General features: G+C 41.9%; 1 protein-coding gene across 1 annotated transcript; it reads right to left on the bottom strand.

Annotated features, from left to right (window-relative positions):
- Nucleotides 1-12,588: 12,588 nt before the first annotated feature.
- On the bottom strand, nucleotides 12,589-15,604 carry LOC121301246 (ATP synthase subunit delta, mitochondrial-like). Its single transcript, XM_041230410.1, has 5 exons — nucleotides 15,347-15,604; nucleotides 14,423-14,576; nucleotides 13,933-14,021; nucleotides 13,084-13,219; nucleotides 12,589-12,710 (listed from the first exon to the last, which is right to left on the bottom strand). Exons 1-4 carry the CDS (start codon nucleotides 15,467-15,469, stop codon nucleotides 13,097-13,099), a joined length of 489 nt encoding a protein of 162 aa, XP_041086344.1. The 5' UTR covers nucleotides 15,470-15,604; the 3' UTR covers nucleotides 12,589-12,710; nucleotides 13,084-13,096.
- Between the last annotated feature and the right edge of the window lie 909 nt (nucleotides 15,605-16,513).

Genomic DNA, 16,513 nt, shown 5'->3' with positions numbered 1-16,513 from the left:
TGCTTGCCACTACGGGTGAACACACTGCAGCAGGAGCAACCGACGGAATCATCAAATGTCACGGACGGAGCCGTGCTGCGCTTTCCAAAGCATCGCATCCCCTGTATGTCTAATTAAAAGTTCCAAACACATTCCTGTCAAAGACAGTCATTCAGAAGAGTGCATTGCTGATGTACTCAAATGTTACTGAGTCGCTTCTGAGTCACGGAATTACGCAGCCACGGCTCTAGTCTTCGAAGCGCACTGAAGCTCCGCTCAGATCGCAGCCTGGATCCAGGATCCAGGATCCAGGATCAGATCGCTGTAGTCGGCTACAGCCGGACCCGAGGCAGCGTTGTGAGAACTGAGGTTTCCCCACAATCTATTGAAATGACGCGAGTACTGTATTGGTACACGAAAAGCGTGGTTTTAAAAAAAATATTTTCAGCTTCCATCCACTTAAAATAAATATGCAGATGCAGCTTGAACCTCAAAACCGCACGATAACGTAAATAACACCAAGCTCCAGATAACGAGTTTCAAACTTCAAACGTGTTTCTGTTCACAGGTAATACGAACTCAGCTTTACTACGATGAATACGATAGTGCTCGCTGTGGTAATTGTTTATTTATTGGTAAAATGTGACCAAAATGTGACTGATAAGTAGAGATGCGAGAGTTTGCACGATGTATTTAAACAGGCAAATAATTTGGTAATGTATTTGGTTTTTATTGATGTCTATATTCATTTGCACAAAGGTCATTTTGCTGTTTTAAGTTTACTGTTTCGATTTAAAATGATAAATAAAACTGTGTAGACAGAAACCTCAGTGTGATAACATTAGTAAATAACACGAGACTTGGTGAATTACAAACTTAAACCATTTCCCTGTGTTTTGGACACAGCGACCACCTATAGTCGAAGTAGTTATAATGTGCAAAAGTACAATAATACTAAGAGGTCGGTTGTAATTTGGATAACCCTACTAACGTAAAAGACTGTATGCTGTTACCTAAACACATGCAAAATAGGAGCACAAACGAATCCTTTTTTTTTTTTTTTTACATAGGTGCAGTAACTGATCTGTTCACCCACTATGACAAAATCCACAGACCACTTCTTAAAAATTCATTGCAAATAATGCAGTTCTGTCCTCGACTTCCTTCCGTCTGGCATTGTTGATTGTGCCTATTCCCCAAATCATGCTGCTGTGGTGAGGTCTGCCCAGGATCGTTTTGTGTGTAGCTACAGTGCATTATTACGCTAAATTTCGCTTGCAAATCTTTTTTTTTTTAAGTTTATAAGCTTGTACATGAGTTTCGATCAATATGCATTAAACCAGGAAACAAACACTAAATCCCTATTCTTGCTACAGCTTTTAAGTTTTAAGCTTACTTCAATAAAAATATATTGATTGATTCACCAAGTAATTGATGCTTGGTAGGAAATAAAAACATACATAAATAAAGACCAAGAATGATTTTGGTTATTTTAGACCCAGTGTATTTTAGTTTGGCATTTCTCAGTGCTGGCAGGATGCAAACTCCACTCCACACTTCTTCTGAACTCTTCTCTGTCTCTATCTTGTCATGTGTTCCTCTCACGCATAAAGAGAGGGCGCTTGTACGCATCAGAAGAAGTTCTGCTGTTATTAAAAACGAAACTGACTGTCATTTTTTTCTTTAAAATAATTTTTATCATAAACACTATGACTCGACTCGAGTGGAGACTTTTGGGACTTGAGCAGGGACTAGAGAATTGCGACTCGAGTCTGACTGGAGTGGAGTCACTGACTTGAATCATGACAACTCTGGGCTCCAGTGATCACGGATCTGATGCCATTTTTCTTCCCATGGTACTTCTGTACTGACTCGTAATTATACCAATAAATGATGGCAAAATATAAGTTTTAGTACTCCTGCAACGTGACGTGGACATCCCCCCCCCTGTAAATAACAGCTGTGGTCAGAAGTTTGCAAGCACATAGCTTATTTGAATGGAATATGCTGGAAGAGGGAGGGGAAGGGACAGCCACTGTAAATGAATTCTAATAACATTTCTTTTAAATGTATAATGAAACCATTATCCTTGGGTGTCTGTGTTGCCTACTGTAGGCATCTGTATATTGAATGCCGAGGCCAGGGCATGTTTAAGTCCATTTGGCATTGCGCAAGTTACAGTGCTGAGAGATGAGAGATTATGTCACACAGGAAGTCAAAATAAATAAATAAATAAATAAGAGAAGGGGTTCATCTTTTTTCCACCTCTCTTTATTATTCCGAAAACATTTTATAAAATTAAAAAAAAAAAAAAAAACCTCCACTTTTCCTGTTTAAACAAAGTGCTGATAATAATGTACTATAATATAATGAGGCATTGTGGTCCACTGTTAGAGAAAGGGGCTTGAACTCCCAGTTCAAATCCCAGCTCAGCCACTGTGTGTGACCCTGCGCAAGTCACTTAATCTCCTTGTGCTCTGTCCTTCAGATTAGATTTTAAACAAACAAGGTCCTATTGTAAGTGACTCTGCAGCAGCAGCAGCAGTGGTTGTGATGCATAGTTCACCCCCTAGTCTCTGTAAATCGCTTTGGATAAAAGCATCTGCTAATAATTCCAGGAGTGGGGTGACATTTTTACAAGCTATTGTGAGTGAAATGTAGACATTATTATGAAGTTTTTTTCTTAAAAACGTATTTCAAAGGCCCTGTGCAAGGTGATCTTTTGTGCTGCAAATCTAATAACATGCTTCCCTAATGCTACGGCACACTGATTAAGCTAGAAGAAACTTCTGTACTGCTGTTATATTAATATCATTGAGTTCAGGTACCAATTAAAAAAATGAGGAAAAAAAAAAAAACAGCCACTGTTTAAGAAGTGGAAACACACACACATGGTGATTTCTGTCCGAGATCGATTATAGCCCTACAGAAATAACCCTGGAAAATCCTAAATCACACAACAGTAGGGGTGGTGAGTCTGTCTCGCTGCCTGGTGTTTGTGTGTGTGTGTGTATGTGTGTGTGTGTGTGTGTGTGAATCATGTGGAAAAAGCATACAATGATTCTGCAGTCAACCGATTATCTAAGTGGGCGGCTCTTTCAATGCATCACACATTCATTAGAAGGAAAATCATGTCAGCGCTAACTGGAACACCGTCCATTGTGGGGGGGGGGGAGGGGGGGGGGGGGGGGGGGGGGGGCAGGAAGAGGAGTTGGTCTCTCGGGTCAGGATCATTACTGGCGGTCATGGGCAGGGCTCTGTATCGAGGAATCTGCCTTTCTGCAGTTGGCGTCCACTGTCTGTGCCATTGTCCAGCTTCCAGTGGCGAAAACATGTAACAGCGCTCACATCCTGCCCAGCCGCCCCAATCAGAGAGTCCATCCTGGGGTTTGTCTGCCGGCCCCTTCACTGCTGTTGACACACCCGCTGGTCACCATCGCGGCGACAGAAATCCTGCTTCTGTGACACCGTGCCTGTGGACACGTTTGCAAGGCCAACCTTATGATGACATCGGCTGAGCTGTGTGTGTGTGTGTGTTTGCATGTGCATGGTTCTGTGGTGCATCCTGGTTAATCACACTGCATGCCTGCGTGTGTGTGTGTGTGTTTGTGTTTCGCCACATTCCAGGCATAGAAAGTGATTAAGAGCACCCACTTGTTATTTTAAGAACATCACTCATTCGATCGATATTGTGCATTCAGCAGACAAACATCTTAAATCTTCAAGTTAATCACACACACACACACACACACACACACACACACACGCGCCTGCTGATTGGAGCGTTTTGGGCTGGCACACCCAGTGTGTAAGCAGAGATCATTATTGTGGCTCCTGATAAGATCACAGGGAAGTGTGATCGGGCGTTTCCACGCAATGCAGTTTATTTCTTCTCATTTGGATGAGGCATGGGGTGGCTCCCTCTTAACCCTTGTCACTCTGTACAGTATGTTCCAGCCCCAACAGACACAATGCAGCCTAGGCGAGAAAGACAGGCCACGCTCTTTACCTGGTGCAGAAAGACAGGCCAATGTAAAACTATACTGTATTCTTTCAAACAGTTATTATGAAAGTATGCCCACCAGCCTGCAAAAACAACCCCTAACACTTACCAAGGTAGGTGTGTGTGTGTGTTGGAATTAAGAGCTGACTTAAATCTTAATCTCAGTATTTAAATTCTCTAAGCTGGCTTGTCGCTGGAAAGCCTGGCCCACCTTTCAACACCTATACCCACAATGCAGTTTTCTGAAGTCTGAAGCTAAGTGAACACAAAGCAGCTTTTTCAGGAGCAGTGGCTTGAAACCTGCTTCCAGGAGACCTAGTTTGATGCAGCTTTGCTGTATCAAACCCCAAGTCTCCCCTGGTGTGCCGTGCAGTGGCCTGAAACCAAGCCTCTTGAAACCAGGTTCCAAACCTCAAAGTGGTTTCCTGTTCCCTCACCTGCTGACTTGGCAGTTCTTCCAGGGCTGCGTGTCTGTGCGTGTCTCAGTGTGTGCATGTGTGCGCGCATCGGAGGCAGTTAATAAAAGCCACCCACTCATACCGGCACTACTTGATAACGACCCTAATGAAAACAAGTGTCACTGTCAGATCGGTAGAGGCTTTATAACACATCCGTTTGGGAAACTCAGGGGAAATTAAAATGGAATAGCGGAAGGAGGGCCTGGGAACACTGCGAGAGAGAGAGAGAGAGAGATTATATAGATTGAAAGCGAGAGTATTGAACATTACTCACCTAGCCCCTTTGCGAGATGGCTCCCTTTAAAGAGGGCAGCTTGGCTGCTGCAGCCGTAAAGCACAGTGAGGACAAGCCAGCTCGTCATGAACGAGGTCATGCAATACTGCCAGCCAGGGAATCTTCTTAAAGAGACCAGGGCAGGTTGTTCAGATACTGCACAACTATGCCCTGCAATTACTAATGGGAGAGAAGAATGGGGTCATGGCAATCCAGCAATGCCTAAAAGAGACTCCAGGAGTCAGCGAAGACATCTTACTTCACTTAGTTTCCAGGTTTAGAATTTTGTATTTCTTTTTAAATTGCACCACATGCTTTAACTTCAAACCCTCCTGCATTACAGGGAGATGGGGCTAGAGGGCACTATGTTAGACCTGGGTTTGACTCTGGCATGATTAGAAAGAGCAAAGCAGAACTGCAGTGCTCAGAAAGACTCTGATGCTTGTCTCACCTGCGCACTTCAGTAGTCTAACAAATGAGCAGACACACACACAGGAAGGGGGCGGTCGCGTCAGTCCTGTGCCGTCAGTTCCCACTATCTATTCCTTATCGATTCCTGTAAAGATTAATAATAAATCCCTGTGTCTGTAATGGGTGCTGAAAAGCCGCCTCTTCTGTTTTTTTTCTGACTGATACAGGTTGGAGCAGCAGGGCACACAAAGTCCTGTAGCTCCACACAAGCTTTTACACAATCCGCATCCCATGGGCTCCAGAGTACACTGTGTTCTCAGCTGGTTCGAAGGTGCAATCTCTCACCCCACTATCTAACTTAACTAAATGTACAGCACTAAACTTATATAAGGGGCAGGCAGCTGTTTGATCAGTTTTACAATGTGATCTGAAAAAAAAAGCCTTATCAAGCTCAAACGATAAAGTTCAAAAGAGAAGTAATAAAAAAAAAAAAAACGCACATCCCTGCCTTTAGCCTGGAGTTGACTCACAGTCTCATCCAGGAACTGTGAACCCAGCTCCTGAAATTCCACGGCGTCTACATCACTCCGCTGAACTCCAGTCTGTTTGAACAACAACAAAAACAATATTTAAAGTGTTTTTCAAAACAAAGATCACCAAGCTTTCAGGGTAACAGAGCTACACCAGACACCAGGACATTGACCCATATAGAACGATCATATACCTGTGTGTTTATATACCGGCCCAAATTAGGGCAACACCAAATGATTTACAGCAAGACTAGGGGTGGGGATTGTGTTGGATTTATACGGTTCCTAACAAACACACTTCTGTCGAAATCGCAGACTATTTTACAATTTTTCTGAGTGCTTCTAGGTTGTGTTGCTCCACTATTAAGTTATTCTATTTGTTTCTGTAAATCTGCCTTGACCTTGACTTTGATCTTGTCTGGAGAATCCTAAATGCCGGGACTGCACAGCCTTCTTCATTCCATTCAAATCACGTGACAAATCATTTCAACTCTAAAAAGTCAGCTTCAAATGTTATTTATAGAGAGGGCTATTCTTCGTTTCTTTCTCAGTCCTTCTGTGTTGTGCAGCCAATCAAGCTGGTTTCCTGACCACACAGAACTTTGAATAAACTAGAATGTGATGAGTGTGTTCCTGTTTTTTCAGCGCTGTCTGGCACGCGTGTCCTGTCTTACTGCGTGTTTCCTGCCCTTTGAGCCTTTTCCTCAATGGAAACAATAAAAATAAGTTTCTTTTTTTATTGCGAGGCATGTGACTAAAACCACAGGAGCAGGCAGAGAGCAGATCTGACTTGGCAGGAGCAGCTGGGGCTGTGGCTTTGTTTCATGTCAGGACTGGAGTCGGGTGGGGGGGGTTCACATTTCTCAAAGTCCAGCGTACAGGCTGGGGGCTCGAGGTGGTTAATGTCACCCTCTCAGTCCTGACAGGTCTGTGTAGCCCATCAGGGGATCTAAAACATCCGAGAGGCCTGGGGTGCAGAGCGTGGAGAACGCTTATACAGCGTTTGTGTTCTCTTTACAAAGCGGAACGTAAATTGCCTCTTGCCTCTTGCTCCTGACTGTAGTGTTATATGGGGGAGTACTGTGCCTTACTGGAGGCTGGATGTTTTAACCAGGTTGTTAAGCTGGTGAATTCCAGGGCAGGTCCATTTCTTAGATTAGCTGAGATCTGACACGATTGCTATTAAATGAATTTCACCCTGTTTTTTTTATTTTTTTTTTTCGAAGGGCGCCTCATCGCTGAGGCCTCTCACTGATTAGGATGACTCTAGATCAAGAGGAGAGCCCTGATCCAGCTGCTGGGTGCCTCTTTGCACCATCTGAAGGAAAAGGACATTACCGAGCAGTCACATGCCTCGCGGAAAATGCTCAGAGGACAGGAAATACACTATAAAGCAGGACATGAGTGTCATTCAGGCCCCGGTCACTGCTGACAGCAATGCTCTCACAAACAGGATTAGACTTTTTTTTTTCTGAAATTTTGTATGCATTTAGTTTTTTATATTTGGCTCAATGTCAATAACAACCCCCCCCCAAAAAAAAACAAAAAAAACAAAAAACTAGACCCTTTGCAACCTTTGGAACTTTTTCCAATCTAGCGCAGTTAGGCAGGGGAGGTGGCAATGAAAATACCTGAAGGAAAGTTGACACTTCAGTGGTTTTGCACAGCAAAATGCACAGCCTTCTACTAGCGGGCAGTGGAGGGCAAGAAAGGGGATCCGTGCATCTGCAATGGAAAGTGGAGCTACACAATGTGTGTGGGTGTGGTGTAAAAGGAACTGGCTGTAGCTGCAAAATGATTTTACATAGTTTCAGTATCTATAAATGGAGGAAATAAATAGCACCACTCCCCTAGACCCACCCAGAAATGCCCTAAACAGCGAACCTCTGCAGTTACTGGAATTTTTGTTTTTGTTGCCCCGTTAACAATTGCACAGGGGTGAGTCCCAAACACACAGTCTCGATGCAGCAATGTGTCCGAGTCGCATGGGCAGGGAGGGTGGGGGGTGGCTCACAGCTGATCGCAAACCAACAGGGTGCCAGGGTGTCTGCCGGCATGCCCTCCCGCTCCCTCTCCTCCTCCTCCAAGCACATTCTTAAATATCTTTTTTCATTTTCTTACCTGATATGCACATGTCTAAAGTGCTTTGGGGTTGTTCTTTGCTTCTAGCAGCCGGTCATAGCCCTGAACTTTGCTATGCGGTCCGGGATCAAGCAGAGCCTGTCTATGTGATGAACAGGAGTGGGTTTGTGATGTGGTTTAATGAATGGAGCCGTGCTGACTACTGCACTGACTCAAATTTTTTTTTGAGCCGTGATTGTCTTGGCGCCACAGCCTTTAAAGGGAGAAACAAACAATAATCTGTCTAAACATTTAAAAAATGGGCACACCCTTTGACAACTGTCTGCCACTTCATTCCAGCAAGCATCAGAGACATACTGCAGCTGGAGAAGAGCGAGGTCCAACCTCAAATAAACATCCATTCAGCTCGGTCACTTTGTAGGAATTCGCGAACGACTGCTTAGGTGGGGGCTCCTAACAGGCTAGCAATACAATATAAAGGGAGGCAGTGTGTGTGTGTGTGTCACAGATATTAAACAGGCATCATTGTTTTTGTAAAACAAACTAAAAGTGCCCAAATATTTTGTTTCTTGTTGACTTTCACCCTCTGTGGAGTTTTGTTTGACTGGAATTAGGAAAAGTAAATACAAATATAGTGAGAGTCAATGCAAAGTCCTCATAAACAAACGTGTGTGTGTGTGTGTGTGTGTGTGTGTGTGTGTGTGTGTGTGTGTGTCTTTCTTCCAATCCCTTTTTATGTCTCTGATAACCTGGGAAAGACCAAACAGCTGCCTCTTGAGTTCATCTTTATGGGCATGTGATAGCGCTGCAAAGGTTTGTATCTTTTAACCAAAAAATTCAAATAAAGACCATAAAATAAAATTAAATACACAAAATCAGTGTCACATTTCTTTGGGATGACTTAAAAGGCAGGGTTGATTATATAGATCTATATCTGCACACATTTCCAGCACATAATGAAGACGTAGATTGTCTGCATCACTTTAAATATTTGTTTCTTTGCATCCTAAAAGTTCTGTAAACAAATTCTTATTACTGTATCTGATTGCTCTGAATTAATACCATAGACTACAGGTTTGTGATAACACCGAGTTCAGCACACTGCAGCTTTAAAGACTTCGAGCGAGGGCGCCTGGATCGATTCCAGCCAGGGAAAACCCTGCTTCACAGCCGTGGATCATGGAATATTCCCCAAGCATAAAATGCATGCGGTCGTTTCAAGTGCACGTTTTCCCCTTTTGTTTTGTGTATTCAGACGAGCTGTTCTCTGCCGTCTCGAGGTTTGATCAGTTTTGGATGGTAGCCCAAGTCTAATGCTCCTCCTTCTATCTGCTGCTCAGTTTTGTTTTTTGTTTTTTCTGGCACTTTGTGGTTACTTTTTGGAAGACTCAGTCGTATCAGTTTGAGCTACTTTTTTTTTTTCTAAATGAGAGAAAAAATAAACTTTGTGAGAATGGAATTGGAATTTCCAAGTTCCTGAATCATATCAAAACCACTCTGCTGTGCTGCTTATGGACTTCTTTTTTTTGTTTGACCGTGCTTTATTCAGCAGTAAACCGTTCATGTAATTTTCCACTTTTGTTTTTCCAGAAGCTGCATTGGAAAGAATGTAATTTGATCCAGTCTGCCTCACATGGCATTTAAAGGTCTTGCCTGAACTTGCAACTGAAGGATCCTGCATGTGAACAAACCCTTATATCTCAATGAAATAGTTGCTAGATGTAAATAATTTCCCAGTTTCAAATTAGCAGGAAGCACATTTACCTAAGTGTACTAAACACATTTGTGGGTAACACATTGCACAGAGTTGAGAATGAGCAGATTGCAGTACGCAATACAGTACAGGACATCAATTCTTTTCATAGGATTTTTTCACAGCATGCAAAATACATTATGTATGAATGTATATCTACACATGCCTGCATTTAACACCTACCCAACAGACAGATTTGGTTAATGTATTATTTGAAGGTTGAAGGTGTTACAGAATCTTACGCCCCTTTCACACCGGCACACCTACCCGGGTCACAATCTCACATAGTGTGAAACCACGTACCTGGGTCGTACCCGAGTTCAGCCGTGTCCTGGCAACCCACCACAGGACGTGGGTCGACACGCTTCGAGACAAAACGCTTAACGGCAGTTTCTAAGCAGACGCAATGACAAACAGCCACACCTGCGTGAAGGTTTCACTTCCGCAAGGAACATTTCTGTTTCTGACCCGGCTAGAGCATGCCAGTGTGAAAGGGGATTAAGATTCTGTGAAAGAGCAAATAAGAACTGCAATGGGCTGTACAGGTCGAGGTCAGAATTCTGTCTCGCACTCCCCAAGCACCAAAACGGACAACCCTGACCGGTATAAATCAGGGATGGGAATAAGACTCCTGTTGCACAGCAGTTTCACCCATTCCAGGTTTTAATACGAGCTTGATTAGCCACAGTGTACAGGTAACAGACTCAGGTGTGTCTTACTAAACTCCAAGTAAAACCAGGAGTGGATCAAATCTCTTTGCAATGGGAGTCTTACTTACATCCCTGGGAATACCAAAACCAAACTATACCAAAACATACCGCAGTGCCCGCTGCGATCGGCCAGAACAAGCTCCCCATTTAAACACTGAATATAAACCAACACTATCAATTTACTTTATTTATTTTTTTCTTTTAAGACGAGGAGTTGCAGCAGCAGTAGTACAAAATAAAATCTTGCTTTCGATATTAAATATGTTTTTTCTCAATATTTCAAGCCTGGCTAAATTTATCATTTGGACCAGAGGTAATGAAATTAGTTTTAATATTAATTGATAAAGTTATTCTAACATTTTATAAGGAACAACAGACTTGAAATGATATAAACTTTTTTTTTTTTTTTTTGAGTAAGAAAATCCTATTTAGCAGCATGACAGAAATATTAATAGCAGTGTTCACTCACTGCCTAATTTTTAATAATAACCCTGACTATAAATGTGTTCCGCTATATTTAAAACCCTATGGATTAAGGTGGCTGTCTAGTCTGTATCCAAGAGAACTGCTGGCACTTCCTTTAAAAAGTTATCAGAGTAACATTTACCCACGTTGGGGTGGGAGAGACTGCTTCCTGACACAACAGTAACATGCAGAAGCTTAAAGAGTGGAAAAGTGCAATCAACCAAGAACAGCATTATTAAATATGGAAAGACACGTCACGCATGCAATAGGCAAAGCCTGTCTAAATCTAGCCCTGCCTAATTTAGTTGAAAATAAAGCATACATGCTGTAGGACTTCATTGGTCACCAACGAACCAGCTGTATCTGGTCTCACTGCAGCAGAGCCAATGAGCAAATAAAATGTAAAGGGAAGACCACAGCGACACCAAGTGGAAGCCTGTGTCCCAGGTAATACGAGCTTAGGGTGTGCCCCTGTACGAGTACAAACGAGTATTCATAACGTCACGGTTCAACGTTAACGTATACTTGGTAGCATTTTTCAACCCAAAACTCTTCATTTGCTAATTTTTTTTAAAAAAATGTATGCAGTAGCATTTTTCTGATACCTAACGCTACAGTTTAAATGGTCAACCTTGAGTGAACACGTACATAATTACCGGTATTAGTTTTTTTTTGCTAATAGAGCTTCCTGATTTGTAGATGACAGAGGTTTGTGCCGCCCCATGTAGATACACACGCGAGATCCACAATGCAAATCGCATTTGACAGTGAAGTACAAACACTGTCACAAATCACAACGGGGATACAATTTCAAAAGGGATGACGTTTATTTTATAGACCAAAAGTAAAAACGCTGTTATTTATTTTAAAGATAACAAGCCATGACCTAACAGGATATAACATTTATTCCGTCTATAAATGATAATTTAATCTGTCATGGAGAACGTCGGCTCCAGTTTTGTTACGTTAACCCTGGTTGCACCAACTAAAAATGAACACATTAATAGAGAGAATTATTACTTTATCAAAATTCTGACTACATGAAAAAAAATAACATGTGCAAATAGCAATAACGTTACCATGATCCAAGTAGCGGCTTCCTTTTTCTAATCAGTACGAAATCTAGATGAAATACAATCTCGAGCTGCGTTAATTTAGCTTTCTATAACGGATTATCACTACCTCTCATACCTGTTCAACTGGTGAAATGTGTGCTTTAACTTTATATACTGCTCTCCAACTATAACTGACACAGCTAACTAATGTCACGGTTTAATAAAACAAACCCAGCGTGTTCTTTTTTTTTTTATCATCATTATTTCTTAGTTAATTTCTTCAAAATTGTACAGCATTTAAAAATGCACCGAGGGAGGCAGCGTGGGAGCTGACAAGTTTATGTTCAAACCAGTTCGTTTAACACTTTTCATGAAACTTATAAAACATAGCGGTACCATACTGGAATGAACTTTCATTTTCAAAACAGCTTGGTTGTGGTTGTAACCTTATAATGTATAAATAAGATCATACAAGATCATGCAGGGTTTTTTAAATAGCTGTATAGGTGTGTATGATTTGTTAATTACCGAAATCTCAGTCAACAGCTGAAGACATTCAAGAGGATAGTTTCGTACCTCTTAAGTTGCACTGAAAAAAAATAACCTGATTAACCATACCCACGGCATACCAAATGCTTGGATGAGATACGGTTGCATTGGTGTAGAACTTAAGGATAAAACAAAATGAATTTTAACACTTCCATTAGTTGGTTTCAATAAATACTACACTGAGACAGATCCAATGAGCCAAAAAGGGTTAAAAACACACCACAGCGACACCTAGTGGAGGCATATGTTCCTGCATTTATTTTTTGCAGCGACATCAGCTACAGTATTAGGATACATGGACACAAAAGACACTGGTAGATCAGTCGAAATAAATTTATTGGTATTAATTTGATCCACTGTACAAAGCAAATGTTGTCTTGTGTTTCTTGACGCAACTTGGGGGATTGCAACGTCCACTTGCACGCCAATACAAAGAACTCCCTGGAATCAAAATGAAAAAAAGTTCTCAGTAAATCTTTCAGCAATGTAAATACAGTGGATAGAAATGATATACAGCATATTTAAATTAGTGCATTTATCATAAATAACCTTTAATCTGAAACAGACATAAACGTTTAAGCTATTTAACAGATTTTTCTCTTTTCTGGCAGAGCTTTGGATAGCATGCACTGATGGAAATGAGACTCCTACTGCATAGCAGTTTCATCCATTGCAGGTTTTACAAAGAGCTTGATTAGCCACAGTGTATAACAAGCTCAGGGTGTGTCTTATTAAACATAGTCCAACCAGGAATGGATCAAACCCCTATGCAACGGGAGTCTGATTTCCGTTCCCATTGCACCGAAATACGTACCATGAACGTGTCTCTATTCAAGTGCCTTCACAATTGCCTCGTTGGCCTCTACGCTGATCTGAGCCTCAACTCTGGCTGTCTCGTCTGCAGCTCCCATCAGCTCGGACTGTGCTTTCTCCAGATTAGCCCGGGCAGCCTGGCGATCACAGACAAGTCCATTAAACACTGAGCATCCAACAGATGTTATACAAGGAGTCCATTACCAAGCTGACGTGCACAAGGAAGAGCCTTCTGTCATTTCAGGCTGTTCATAATCCAATAAAAAATTTCCAGAGTTTACATCATGCCCAACTCAAAAGGGTTCAGAGCAACCAGTGTGTGCACGTGGATCCCATTAAAAGTACTGAACAGCGGTTCAATGAAATGGTCAAGTGAAGAAAAAATTCAATAAAACTTAAACACTATCACCATAAACTGACCTACAATTTCTTATTGTGTGTTTCTGCAGGGATGGAAATAAGACTCCCATTACATCGCACAGCATATGAGGAGTAATGAGACATACATATGGCTAACGAAGCTCACAGTAAAACATGGAATGGCTGAAACCGCTACGCAACAGGAATCTTATTTCCATCTCTACATACACAGAAGTTGGTGAGATTAGCCCGTGTCTCTCTAGAAGAGCCAGTGACATCTATAATCAGCCATTCTGGATTTCCTTTGCTCTGATGTGCTGGAGCTTACAAATATTTATTAAGTCACTTTGGGTGATCTAGCCTACAACACACGGCTTTAGCAGGTAACAGACCAGCAGCTCCTCAACACACACAACAAAAAAAAAAAAAAAAAGGAATTGCATTCAGAACCACTCCGAAAGATGGCAAACATCCTATCGCGAGTACTCACAGCTACATCCAGATTCTCTAGCGGCACTGCTTCTTCAGCCAGCAGCTGCACAGAGGAGTCTGCGTTCACCGTCACAGAACCACTGCTCACTGCAAACAAACACACAGCACGCAGAACTGTTAAGCAGGGCGATGGTGGTAGCTTCTGGGTTTTATTAAGAGTATAATAATGCTTCAGAGGAAAACGTCACGACTCACTCACACTGTTAAAGACGTTGTTTTTCAAAGTCCCCTACTAATAATAATTTAATAAGAATAAATAAGAATAGCAGTTTGTTTAATACACACCTGAGCTGGTTACCTACACACACTGGGGCTCATAGTAAAACCTGGAAGAGGTGACACTGCTGTGCAATAGGAGTCTATTTCCATCCCTGGCAGTATGTACATTCTTACGACTTATCAGCGAAGTAACCCTATTGCGTGGAATGGTTGGAGTATTTCAGTACTGATTGATGAAGTCATTTTATTTATTTATTTATTTATTTTACCGAAGTACTTGCTTGAAGCTCCTTCCTCGCTGTACACAACGACGACCCCGGGCCTCAGGACCTGCAGCGTGGGCACGTGGGCAGGGAGGATACCGAACGCGCCCGTCAGGGTGGGAACGTCGATCTGTTTCACGTTAGCATCTTTATAAAACACCTGCAAGACAAAACAGCATCAGACCTGGAAAGAGCCCAGGGATGGAAATAAGACTCCCCCATTGCATAGAGGTTTGACCCATTCCTGGTTTTACTGGGAGTTTAATCAGACACAGCTGAGCCTGGTATTACAATATGAAACAAGCTGTCATTGTTGCACACCATGATGATACACTATTGATCAATCAGCAACTCTCTCATGATAAGTGAAAATAAAAAGTTTAGGAATGCTTTACGTAATTTGGGTTGGTCGGCATGAAACAGATCATTTAAAACAAAGATTCTAGTTTGTGCTCCAAAGTATTCTCATTTACACAGCGTCTCTGGGCCAGTAACAATGGTACACATCTCAAGGTTGAAGGTCCAGCCCACCCTGAACTGTCAAACACACTCGCACATAATGCTGGCAGACTGCAAAGGCCCTAGGCATACAACGGAATAACACAATACAGTAATAAATTACAAAGAGAGTCTCATAATAGAACTACGTACACATTTATGCAGCACAAACTATTGGCAATTTATCAGACAAAACGGGTAAGCGACTTCAAACTCATAACCGTGGATGCTTTTATTTTTATTATTATTATTATTATTATTATTATTATTATTATTTATTAAGCATTCCTTACAAACATGCGTTTCTGAACTCGCATTCTCGAGCACGCAAACCACTTCTAAGCGTTGATATAATCGGATTTTTCTCACTTGTCCGCACAATATTACACCAAGCGGCCTGCTTCACTAGCCAAATCCGCGGTCTTTGGTTACCTGAGTCGGCGAAGCAAAAGTGAAGGACATCTGGGCCACTGAGGCGGATGGCGCGTCGGCGTAGCACCGAGCTTGGCAGAATGCAGGAACGGAGCGGCGGAGTAAGAACCGGGCAGCCAGCATGGTTCGGGTGTATCAGAGGGCAAACAAAACGAGAGACCGGGGCCGAGCTTCTACCTCTGAAACAGCAAACACTAACACAGGCTTATACAAGGACACGGGCAGCTACCCACAAATCCTCTGTGGCCGACCTGGAGCATCACGGGAAATGTAGTTCTTTAAGGCAACAATAAACTACAAATCCCAGCACGCAGACAGAAAGAAGGCGTAACGCCTTATGGGAGCTGTAGTTTTGACGGCTTTCGCTTTTCGCGTCTTGCTACAGCGTATTCTGATTGCATTGAAGCGGTTTATAAACCGCCACCAGGTGGCGCGGTACGAACATCACACTCCAGTTCAATGAATTTGCAGTACGGTGTTTGTATCCTACACAACGGAACACAAAACGACATACTTTTAAAATACAAACACAAACAATTCTCTCTAAAGAGCATCTATAAGGAATTAACCTTGCACCAGATATAAGATGAGGGCGTGCAACAAAAGGAATCACACGATTATTATTATTATTATTATTATTATTATTATTATTATTATTATTATTATTATTATTATTATTATTATTATATTAAGTCCTGCCATTCACTTCCACTTCATCAGCTAAGACTATACAAGCCTCGCGTGAATCTCGTATTATAATATTATCTCCGCTTCCCCTGTAATAAATCATCTGCTGAATTAAATTTTGTTTAATGAATGCATTCCGACCTGTCGGAGATGAACACCAATCCTCATGCAAATTAAAAAAGCCTGTTTATAAAAAACAGACCCCAATCCTATAAAACACCCCTTTAGACAGACTCTTCAGACTCGTGGTCTCAGCATTGTCAGCTCCCTGCAGTAACAACTGACAATGCTCATTACGTTAAGATTAAGGTTAGGGTTATAGGTTATAGGGAATGAAATGAGACTCCCACTGCATAGCAGTCGACCCATTCCCGGTTTTACTATGAGTTTAATAAACCACACCTGCGTTTGTTACCTAAACGCTGTGGTTAATCAAGCACATATTACAATCTGAAATGGGTGAAACTGCTATGCAATAGG

Source organism: Polyodon spathula, chromosome 27 (genome assembly GCF_017654505.1).
Source record: "Polyodon spathula isolate WHYD16114869_AA chromosome 27, ASM1765450v1, whole genome shotgun sequence".
In the NCBI taxonomy this organism is placed as follows: Eukaryota; Metazoa; Chordata; class Actinopteri; order Acipenseriformes; family Polyodontidae; genus Polyodon; species Polyodon spathula.
The sequence above is the reverse complement of the archived record's forward strand: the minus strand, read 5'-3'. Positions and strand labels throughout refer to the sequence as shown.

Excerpts from the sequence above, each read along its gene's own strand:
- LOC121301246 (XM_041230410.1), bottom strand. The coding sequence starts at position 15,469 with ATGCTGGCTGCCCGGTTCTTACTCCGCCGCTCCGTTCCTGCATTCTGC. Across the intron at positions 14,577-15,346 it reads CTTTTGCTTCGCCGACTCAG|GTGTTTTATAAAGATGCTAA; the intron begins GTAACCAAAGAC and ends TTTGTCTTGCAG. Across the intron at positions 14,022-14,422 it reads AGCTTCAAGCAAGTACTTCG|TGAGCAGTGGTTCTGTGACG; the intron begins GTAAAATAAATA and ends GTTTGTTTGCAG.